The 11,786-nt window shown below is 38.3% G+C and overlaps 1 protein-coding gene across 1 annotated transcript in view; it reads right to left on the minus strand.

Annotated features, from left to right (window-relative positions):
• LOC116462420 (amyloid beta A4 precursor protein-binding family B member 1-interacting protein) overlaps window positions 1-11,786 on the minus strand; it is a 135,277-nt gene that overhangs the window by 25,403 nt on the left and 98,088 nt on the right. The window contains exon 11 of the mRNA XM_032144904.2: window positions 9,570-9,680. Within this exon, the coding sequence (XP_032000795.1) occupies window positions 9,570-9,680 (111 nt within the window). The remainder of the gene's footprint in view (window positions 1-9,569; window positions 9,681-11,786) is intronic.

Genomic DNA, 11,786 nt, shown 5'->3' on the forward strand with positions numbered 1-11,786 from the left:
CATCAGAGTGAACAGGCAACCTACAGAATGGGAGAAAATTTTTGCAACCTACTCATCTGACAAAGGGCTAATATCCAGAATCTACAATGAACTCAAACAAATTTACAAGAAAAAAACAAACAACCCCATCAAAAAGTGGGCAAAGGACATGAACAGACACTTCTCAAAAGAAGACATTTATGCAGCCAGAAAACACATGAAGAAATGCTCATCATCACTGGCCATCAGAGAAATGCAAATCAAAACCACAGTGAGATACCATCTCACACCAGTTAGAATGGCCATCATTAAAAAATCAGGAAACAACAGGTGCTGGAGAGGATGTGGAGAAATGGGAACACTTTTACACTGTTGGTGGGACTGTAAACTAGTTCAACCATTGTGGAAGTCAGTGTGGCGATTCCTCAGGGATCTAGAACTAGAAATACCATTTGACCCAGCCATCCCATTACTGGGTATATACCCAAAGGAGTATAAATCATGCTGCTATAAAGACACATGCACACGTATGTTTATTGCGGCACTATTCACAATAGCAAAGACTTGGAACCAACCCAAATGTCCAACAACGATAGACTGGATTAAGAAAATGTGGCACATATACATCATGGAATACTATGCAGCCATAAAAAATGATGAGTTCGTGTCCTTTGTAGGGACATGGATGAAACTGGAAAACATCATTCTCAGTAAACTATCGCAAGGACAAAAAACCAAACACCGCATGTTCTCACTCATAGGTGGGAATTGAACAATGAGAACTCATGGACACAGGAAGGGGAACATCACATTCCGGGTACTGTTGTGGGGTGGGGGGTGGGGGGGGCGGGGACAGCATTAGGAGATATACCTAATGCTAAATGACGAGCTAATGGGTGCAGGAAATCAACATAGCACATGGATACATATGTAACAAACCTGCACATTGTGCACATGTACCCTAAAACCTAAAGTATAAAAAAAAAAAAAAAAAAAGGAATAAAGAAAAAATTACAAGACCCATGGGACATCATCAAAAGAGCAAATCTACATGTCGTTAACATTAAAGAGAGAGTAAAGGATGAAAAGGGATAGAAAGTTTATTCAAATAAATAATAATAGAAAAGTCTCCAAATCAGAAGAAAGATACAAATATCCAGGCATAGGAAGGTCAAAGGTCATCAATCAGATTCAACTCAAATCAGAATACTCCAATATATATCATAATCAAATTCTAAAAGGTCAAAGACAAAGAGCTGCACCTGAAAGCAGCAAGAAAAAAAAAAGCAAATAACAAAATTACAATAACAATAACAAAATTACAATAACAAACAAAAAATTCTAATATGCCTGGCAGCAGACTTAGCAGAAACCTTGCAGGCCAAGAGAGAGTGGCACGATATATTCAGAGTGGTGAAAGATTAAAAAAAAAAGATTAAAAAAAACACCAAGAATACTGTACCCAGAAAAGCTATTCTTCAGAAATGAAGGCGATAAAGACTTTTTCAGCCAAAGAAATAACTCAAATAAACAATCTAATGATGCATCTCAAGGAACTAGAAAAAATAAGAACAAACTAAACCCCAAATTAGTAGGAGAAAAGAAATAATAAAGATCAGAGCACAAATAAATGAAACAGAGATTAATTTCATTCATTTGTAAAAGAAATATTAAGGCTAAAAGAGGCTAAAACACAAATATTAATAAAACAAAGAGTAAGTTTTTTGAAAAAATAAAATTGAGAAACCTTTAGCTAGTCTAAAAATAAAAGAAAGATGACTGAAAGAAATAAAATGAAAGATGAAAAGAAAGACATTACAACTGATACTACAGAAATACAAAAGATCATAAAAACTACTATAAATAATTACACACTAACAAAATGGAGAACCTAGGAAAACATGACTAAAATCCTAGATGTATATAACCTACCATGATTGAAACAGGAAGAAACAGAAAACCTAAAAAGACCAACAATGAGTAATGAAATTGAAGCTGTAATAAAACGTCTCATCAAAGAAAAGCCCAGGACCTGATGGCTTCACTGCTGAGTTCTACAAACATATAAAGGCTAATTCTTCACAAACTATTTCAAAAAATTGAAAAGGAGGAAATTCTTCCAAACTCATTCTATGAGGCCTACATTATCCCGATTCCAAAACCAAACATGGACACAACAAAAAAGAAAAGCTTCAGGCCAACATCCCTGATGAACATAGATACAAAAGTCCTCAACAAAATACTAGCAATCCGAATTAAATAGCATATTTAAAAGACCATTCATCATGATCAAGTGGGATTCATCCCAGCAATACAAGGATAGTTTAGCATATACAAATCAATAAATGTGACTCATCACATTAACAGAATAAAGATTAAAAACCAAATGCTTATTTCAATAGATGCAGAAAAAGCATTTGACAAAAATTCAGCATCTCAACAAATCAGGTATAGAAGAAACATACCTCAATGTAATAAAGTTTATATATGTTAAACCCACAGCCAACATCACACTGAATGGGAAAAAATTAGAAGCTTTTTCCCTAAGATCTCAAACAAGATAAGGATGCCCACTTTCACTGCTGCTATTCAGCATAGTACTGGAACTCTTAGCGAGACCAACTAGGCAAGAGAAAGAAAGAAAAGGCATCCAAATTGGAAAAGAGGAAGTCAAACTGTCCCTGTTTGCAGACAACATGATCTCATATGTATAAAATTTTAAAGACTCCACCAAAAAAACTGTTAGAACTAATAAACAAATGCAGTAACGTTTCAGGATGGAAAATCGGCATACAAAAATTAGTAGCATTTCTATGCAACAGCAGACAACTATCTGAAAATCAAGAAAGCAATCCCATTTACAATACCTACACAAAAACAAAATACCTAGAAATAAATTTAACCAAGGAGGAGAAAGAGCTCTATGATGAAAACTATAAAACATTGATAAAAGAAGGTGAGGAGGATATAAATGGAAATATATCCCATGTTCATAAATTGGAAGAATTAATATTGTTATAATGTCCATGCTACCAAAAGTAATTTACAGATTCAAAGAAATCCGTATCAAAATTATAATGTCATACCTCACACAGAAATAGAAAAAGAAATCCTAAAATTTATATGGAAGCACAGACTCCAAATAGCCAAAGCAATCTTCAGCAAAAAGAACAAAGCTGGAGGAGTCACACAAACTGATTTCAAAATATACTACAAATCTATAGCTGTGTGCTATTGGCATAAAAACAGATACATAGACCAATGGAACAAAATAGAGAGTCCAGAAATAAATCAATGATTTAGAGCCAACTGATTTTCAATAAAGGTGCCCCCCCAAAAAAAGAAAAAGAAGAAGAAAAACAAACCAAAAAAGTCACATTGAGGGAAAGATAGTCTCTTCAATAAACAGTGTTGGGTTAATTGGATAACTACATGCAAAGCATGTAACTTGACCCCTATTTCTCACCATAAACAAAAATCAACCCAAAATAGATTAAATAGTTCATATATGACCCAAAACTGGCCGGGCAAGGTGGCTCACGCCTGTAATCCCAGCACCTTGAGAGGCCTAGGCAGGCGGATCACCTGATGTCAGGAGTTCGACCTGACCATGTTAGCCAGGCTGGTTTCACAAAACCAGCCTGGCTAACATGGTGAAACCCCATCAGTATTAAAATACAAAAAATTAGCTGGGAGTGGTGGCATGCTCCTGTAATCCCAGCTACTCGGGAGGCTGAGGCAGGAGAATTGCTTGAACCCGAGAGGCGGAGGTTGCAATGAGCTGAGATCATGCCATTGCACTCCAGCTTGGGCAACAAGAGTGAAACTGTGTCTCAAAAAAACAAAACAAAACAAAGCAAAACAAACAAACTGACAAAAAGAAAGACCCAAAACTGTGAATCTGCATAGCAAGGAAAACAATCAACAAAGTAAAGAGACAATCTACAGAATGAGAAAAAATATTTGCAAATTGTACATTTGACTAAGGGTTAATAAGCAGAACTTATAAGGAACTCAGATAACTCACTAGCAAAAAACCCAAATAATTCGTCTTTTAAACCCACGGATAAAAGACGTGAATAGATATTTCACCAAAGAAGACATACACATGGCCAATAGGAATTTAAAAAATGCTTAACATCACTAACCATCAAGGAAATGCAAATCAAAACTACAATGAGATTTTGCATCATCCCAGTTAGAATGGCTAAGATAAAAGGACAAAAAATAGCAAATGCTGACAAGGAGGATGCGGAAAAACAAGAACTCTTATGCACCTTTGGCAGAAATGTAAATTAGTCTAGCCATTACGGAAAACAGTTTGGAGGTGCCTCAAAAAACTGAAAATACATCTACCATATGATCCAGTATTTCCACTGTTGGGTATATATACAAAGGAAATGAAATCAGTATGTCAAAGAGACACCTGCCCTCTCATGTTTATTGCAGCACTGTTCACAATAGCTAAGATACAGAATCAACCTAAATGCCCATCAGTGGATGAATAAAGAAAATACAAAACTATTTAGATTCCACTCATATGTGTAATTAAAAAAAAATGACCTCATAGGAGTTGAGAGTAGAATAGTGGTTACTAGAGACCAGAGAGAATGGGGAGAGAGGTTTGTCAACGAGTACAGTGTTATAGTTAGGAGGAATAAGTTCTGGTACTCTACTGCAAGGCAGGGTGACTATAGCTAACAATAATGCATTGTATATTTCAAATAGCTAGAAGAGGGGATTTTGTGATAAATGTTTGTGCTAATTACCATGATTTGATCATTACCCAATGTTTACATATATCAAAACATCACATTGTGTGTCATAATGTACAATTACTATGTGTCAATTAAAAAATAAATGAATGAATGTAAAGGAAAAAAAGAAAAGCAAATTTCTGGGCCCAGTCCCAGACTTACTAAATAAAAAACCCTGGGGGCCTAGCAATCTGTGTCTTAACAATCTAAATGGTTCTGATGCATACCAAAGTTTGAGAACCTCTGGTTAATAAAGAGATTTATTTAATACTAGAAGGCAATAATAACTATCACTTACTAAGTGCTGATATGTTTCTGGACATTGCACTAATGATTTTGTAGGCATATCATATTTAATTCTCAAAAGAAGGGCTGGACGCTCTCATCTCTTGAAGATGTGCAGTGAGGCTTAGCATCTTAATAGTGACCCAGTTACTAGGCGACAGGGCCAGGACTCAGAGGTCAGTCTTTCTGACAGCACCTCTCATGAACAACCATAGTCATCAAGCTCATACTGAAGAATAAACTTTAGCCTGGACTTATCAGGCCATGAAATCAAGCAATCTTTTTTTTTTTTCTTTGAGACAAAGTCTCACTCCGTCGCCCAGGCTGGAGTGCAGTGGCATGATCTCGGCTCACTGCAACCTCCACCTCCCAGGTTCAAGTGATTCTTGTACCTCAGCCTCCTGAGTAACTAGGATTACAGGCACGTGCCACCACGCCCAGCTAATTTTTGTATTTTTAGTACAGATGGAGTTTCACTATTTTGGCCAGGCTGGTCTCAAACTCCTGACCTCAGGTGATCCATCCGCCTTGGCCTCCCGAAGTGCTGGGATTACAGGCGTGAGCCACCGCACCTGGCCTAAATCTCTTAACATGCCTTCCTGTATCCTTAATCCCTCTTGCAATCTACACACACATTCTTTGCATTTTGGAAATTGGCTCACCCTAATAAAGAATAGCAAGCGTTTTTATGTTTTTAAAACAGCAGACAAAAAGGGAAATAAGTGACCACAACGTTCATAAACAAATTAGGTTCTCCAAACCTCAACAGTTACCCTTTTACTCAGCAAATTAATAAGAATTCTCAATATTTTGGGAGGGAACTGAGAAGCATGCTTAAGAACAAAATGAGCAGGGTGATTGCACATGAGGAAATTGGCTTTAGAACAGAACTGATCATCATCCTGAGAAAAAAGGAAATACACATTCTGCAAGGGTTGCTCATGACTCTTGCTCCCAGATCCATCAGTCCTGCTGGTTTCTCCACCTGTGAGCCCCCTCTTTCCTTTGGGGAGATACTCAACTCTCTCTTGTAGACCCAGACCTTGGATAGTAGGAATTTTTAGAAATTCTAGTTCAATACTCTGGGACTTAAGATTTCTATTCTTGGTGTAATCTCAGGATAACCTCATGTTCTAGGTCAGACAGTTCAAGTCCTGCCAATTGTAGGTCCTAGTCCCAAACTGGTGTGTCAGTTTGAGAAACTGAGTCCCTCCCCTGTTCACTGTGTCTAAATCCCCATGCTGGGAAACTCTTGTCAGAGACCTTGTCTTTTTCTTAACAGACATCCTTGCTTTGGCTTCTGGACCCCAGCCCTGGGATTTTGGCTCCTGCTTCCTTCTGCTAGACTTTCATCCTGTCTGCCCACTCTGAAGGCCATTTCATCACCAGCTAAGCCATGACTACTGATGGTTAGAGTGAGGATACATTCTAACACTCAGTAGAAAACTTGACCATGCTTAGGAAAAATGAAGATTCCTAGGCTCCATCGTTACCTAACCCTAACCCTAGGTTCCATCATTATTTTGATTTAGTGGGCCTAGGGCCTGGGAACCTGCATTTGTAATGAGTCTCCAGTGACTCTGATTCAGCCAGTTTACCGACCAGTGTTTCAGAAACTTTCTCCAAAACCTTCTCCTGATTTAAGAAGTGTGGACAAGGCTTTGGCGATGAAGTGTGTTGGAATGCTCCATTTTGGTAATTTATCAGGGTCTTAGGATTCCAAACATGGGAAGATGTGGCTCAAGGGCAGGTGGGAGGGGCAGGGTAGTGGGCGATGCTTCATGTCCAGTTCTCTGGGGGCCTGAGAAACTGTCTGAGACAACGGCCTGTGAGCCGCACTGCCTGAGTTCTCATTCTGACTTGGCCACTTCCTGGCTGGGGAGTCTCTCTGCACACATACCACATCTATAAAGAAAATGCGATATAAGTGCTTGCCATTATTCTTATTTTTCCTGTATCAGGAACAGACAAGGAGGGGCGAGGACCAGAAGCAGGCAGGGCGTGCTCCTCATCTCTCTTCCTTCTGACCAAACAGACCTCCCTCACCTCAGGGCTTTCCACTTCCTATTCTTATTCCTGGAGGGCTCCTACTGCAGGTAATTCTTGCTCCCTCACTTCATTCACATCTTTTGTCAAATGTCACTTCCTAGAGAGCCTTTCTGTGAACACCCCATCCAAAGCAGCCCTGGCCCCAGTCCTACTTCATATTGCTCCTTGTTACTACTTGACATCGCATTGCATATTTTTTGTTCTTTGCCATTTTCCTCACGTTGAATGTAAACTCCATGAGGACAGGGATGGGATAAACTCCACTATTCCAGGTGATGGGAATGTGGCAGTAAACATAATAATGATAATAATAATCCTTGTCATTCAACAACAGTTGTCACTTAACACATTTTTTTCTTTTTCTTTTCTTTTCTTTCCTTTTTTTTTTTTTTTGAGACAGAGTCTCTCTCTGTCACCCAGGCTGGAGTGCAGTGGTGCGATCTCGGCTCACTGCAACCTCCACCTCCCGGGTTCAAGTGATTCTCCTGCCTCAAGCCTCCCAAGTAGCTGGGACTACAGGCGCACACCACCAAGCCCAGCTACTTTTTGTATTTTTAGTAGAGACAGGGTTTCACCATGTTGGCCAGGCTGGTCTAGAATCTTTGGCCTCAAGTGATCCATCCGCCTCAGCCTCCCACAGTGCTGGGATTACAGGTGTGAGCCACCGTGCCTGGCTGTCATTCAACAAATATTAAATGAATAAATGAATGAGTGAATGAATGGATCCAGCCTTCTCCTTGCCTTCAGTGCTTTCACAGTCATTATTCTGGGGCTCTTCTGTCTAGGGCAGGTTTCTTGACAGCAGCATTGTTGACACTGGGGGCCAGAGAAGTCTTTGGTGTGGGGGTTTTCTTGTGTACTGCAAGGTATTTAGCAGCATACCTGGCCTACTAGATGTCAGTAGTCCCTGCTCCATGCCCCAAGCTATGGCAATCAAAAATGTCTTTAGGGTTGGCCAAATGACCCTTGGAGGCAAAATGCCTGGTTGAGAACCACTGAGGGAGTATCAGGCTGACTGAGCTAGTATAGTAGTTTTTATTATTAATATTATCTGTAAATAATTAAAAGTGGATGCTTAGGAATTAAAAAAAAGGCTAGGACATCTGAATGAAAGCCACTGAATATCCTGAGCCCTTGATAAAGCCAAGAATTTCAGCCAATTATTATTTGATGATTACAATAAGTGATTGTAATTGTTCAGGGAGTCAAAATTGCTAAATATGATTGAATTCACCTGGTTATTGTATTTGACTAAAAAGAAACACAGACAAAAACTTACCAAAGTCCTCAATCCAGAGTTCTGTGGGCATACAGAAAGACCCGTAACACATCACATGTGTGGTTGTAATAACCCATCTCCTGATCAGACTGATCTGAGATTCTAATTTTAAAAAATGTAAATTGGCCAGGAGTGGTGGCTCATGCCTGCAACCCCAGCACTTTGGGATGCCAAGGTAGGTGGATTGCCTGAGCCCAGGAGTTTGAGACTGGCCTGGATAATACAGTAAAGCCCTGTCTCAACTAAAAATACAAAAATAAAGTACAAAAATTAGCTGGTGTGGTGGTGTGCACCTCTAGTCCCAGATACTTGAGAGGCTAAGGCAGGAGGATTGCTTGGGCCTGGGAGGCTGAGGCTGCAGTGGGCCATGACTGCGCCACTGCACTCCACCCTGGGGGACATAGTGAGACTCTGCCTCAAAAAATGTAAACCATAACTAACATTTGATAATACATATTGCCTTTTGACAATATACACCTTAAGTTTCATGACCCAGTAATTAAAACAACATTTTTTTTGCTGTTTTCTATAAGTTGTCTAAGAAATCTTGCAAATTTCTAATGTCTAAAATATTCTTATGGTGGAATGAGCCCAATAAATAAAGAACTGAAAACTTTTTTTAGTCTTATTGATAACATTATAAATTAATTTGTTTCAAATGTGGAACTTTCGGCAGGGTGCTGGTGGCTCACGCCTGTAATCCCAGCACTTTGGGAGGCCGAGGTGGGTGGATCACGAGGTCAAGAGATGGAGACCAGCCTGGCCAACACTGTGAAACCCCGTCTCTACTAAAAATACAAAAATTAGCTGGGTGTGGTGGCGTGCGCCTGTAGTCCCAGCTACTCAGGAGGCTGAGGCAGGAGACTTGCTTGAACCCAGGAGGCGGAGGTTGCAGTTAGCCGAGATTGCACCACTGCACTTCAGCCTGGGCGACAGTGTGAGACTCTGTCTCAAAAAAAAAAAAAAAAAATGTGGAACTTTCATTTTCAGAAGTGAAGAAATCCACAGACAGAGTTACCTTCAAGTTTTAGGTTCAGTTAGGAGGGTTTGGGGAAAATGCCCCAAATTGATAGAAATGTTTCCCTCATTCCTATTTTGGTTAAACAATTCCTTATTGTTACACATGTGGCTAACTATATAACATTTAACATTTTCTTCCTTGAAAAAAAAGTTAACTCAAATTGCTTATAAATGTAAATGAATGACTTCTTATAACATACCTTTAAAACAAAGCAATAGTCAGTGGGCGCTTTATATTTCATTTTATGCTGAGTCCCATAGTAAATGTTGACATTTTCAAACTGTATAAAACACGCCAGATCTCGAGATGTCTGAAAGACATGAAAAAAAATAAAACTTCAACTGAGATGACAGTTAACAATTCTCCAGAGTTGTCCTTCATAGCACAACTAAGGATTATATTTTAGTATAGAAAATATTGACTTTTAGGTAATTTATATAAACAAACACCTGCCATGTATAGTTTTTCTCAAAGGCAAGTCTGAAAGGTTGGGATGGAAACTGATATGGCCAAATTGGGGGACAATTTAGTAAGATCTATGCATAAATCTTTCCCAATATGAAAGATATTGAATGTTCCCAACACAAAGAAATGATAAATGTTTGAGATGATGGATGTGCTAATTACCTTGATCTGATCACCATACATTATATGTATCAAAACATCACTATGTATGTTATGCATTTGTACAATTATTATTATTTGTCAATCAAAAATAAAATTAAGTTTTAAAAAGAGTGCAACCCAGGAAAATCGGTGCCACTGACCCAGAAACGGAGTGAAAGATTATACTCCTGTTCTAATGCCTGTCTGGGGACTCCCAGAGTCAGGATGGACTGTCCTTGAGATGTCATTATCGATGCAGTTGAGACAAGGTGACTGCTTAGCCAGAAATCTCATTTTGACTTTTGCCATTCTAAGTCCGTGATGGATTTTGTGATTGAGCGTTAAAAAAAAAAAAAAAAGTCCCTCTCAGGACAAACAATGAGAGATAAACTTACGCTCAGTAAATTAGCACACACTTCATGCACTTCCTCCTGAGAAAAAGGATTTCTTTCACAAGCTCTCTTTACTGCAGGCAGTGTTGCCATGGAAACAGAGACCTCTCCTCCATGGATAACAGGCACTGTGAAGACTGCAGCCTGTAATCTACATATTTGGTTACACTTCAATTACAAATGTGTTCCATTATTTTTTTCTTTCGCCTTCTATATTTCTTTACTAGTTAATGAATAAAGAGTAGATGGCAGAACTATTTACACCTTAGTGCACAATTATTTCTTTACATATGCTTGTATTCTTTTCTTATATTTCCTTCTGGATGTTCAAAGTTCATATTTTTAAGTTACAAACGAATGCATATTAGTCACAATTAAAAAATATAAATAATAAAATGCACATCTTCCTTCACCACCCCTTTTTCTTATTTTGTTCTTTTCTCCAAAGGTACCATAGTTAATAGTTTGGTAGTATTCTATTCTGTTATATTTCATGACGTTGCCCAGGCTGGTCTTGAATTCCTGAGCTCAAGCAATCCACCTTCCTTGGCCTTTCAAAGTGTTGGGATTAGAGGTGTGAGCCACCGTCCCCTGACTTCTTTTTCTTAACATTGCATCTGGGAGTCTTTCTATATCAAGACATGAATTAATATATGACATTCATTTTATGACTGCAGAGAATTCTACTGTACAGGTGTAACGATTTATTTAACTATTCTACTACAGATGATTAGAAGTTATTTCAACATTTAGCTATTACAAAAAATACTGTGCATATGAGTTTGTATTTCTGTGAGATAGATTTGTCAAGCATGGAGTTGCCATTTGAAAGGATTTTTACTCCCTTTTACATGTACATAGATTTTGCTAAATTGTCCCCCAGTTTGGCCATATGAGTTTCTATTCCAAGCTCCCAGGCATGAGTGTCCCTTTTTCTTACCACTTCCACCAAAATTTGGATATTGTCTTTATTGTTTATTTTATCAATCTCATGTTTAATTTTCATTTCCCTGATTACTAGTGAGATGGAGCAACTTTTAGTTATGCGGTGGTTACCGGTACTTCTTTTTCTGTAAATTTTCCCTTTAAAAGCTTTGCCATTTTTCTGTATGCTTATCTTTATCTTATTGATTTGTTGAAATCTTTATATTTTATGGATATTCATACTTGTTTATACATGTTGCAAATGTACTCTCTCACTGTAGTCAGTCTTTCACTTCTTGTTTGTTATCTTTGGCCATAAGGTATTAAAAATAACTTTATAAGGTCAAATCTGTCCATTTTTTCCGTTATAATTTTGAGTTTTTATTCTTGCTTAGGAAAGCTTTCTGCAGCTCAAAATTATAAAAACATTAACCTATATTTTCTTTTTTCCTTCCTTCCTTCCTTCCTTCCTTCCTTCCTTCCTTCCTTCCTTC

The sequence above is a fragment of the Hylobates moloch genome, unplaced genomic scaffold (assembly GCF_009828535.3).
Source record: "Hylobates moloch isolate HMO894 unplaced genomic scaffold, HMol_V3 SCAFFOLD_3, whole genome shotgun sequence".
Taxonomy (NCBI): Eukaryota; Metazoa; Chordata; class Mammalia; order Primates; family Hylobatidae; genus Hylobates; species Hylobates moloch.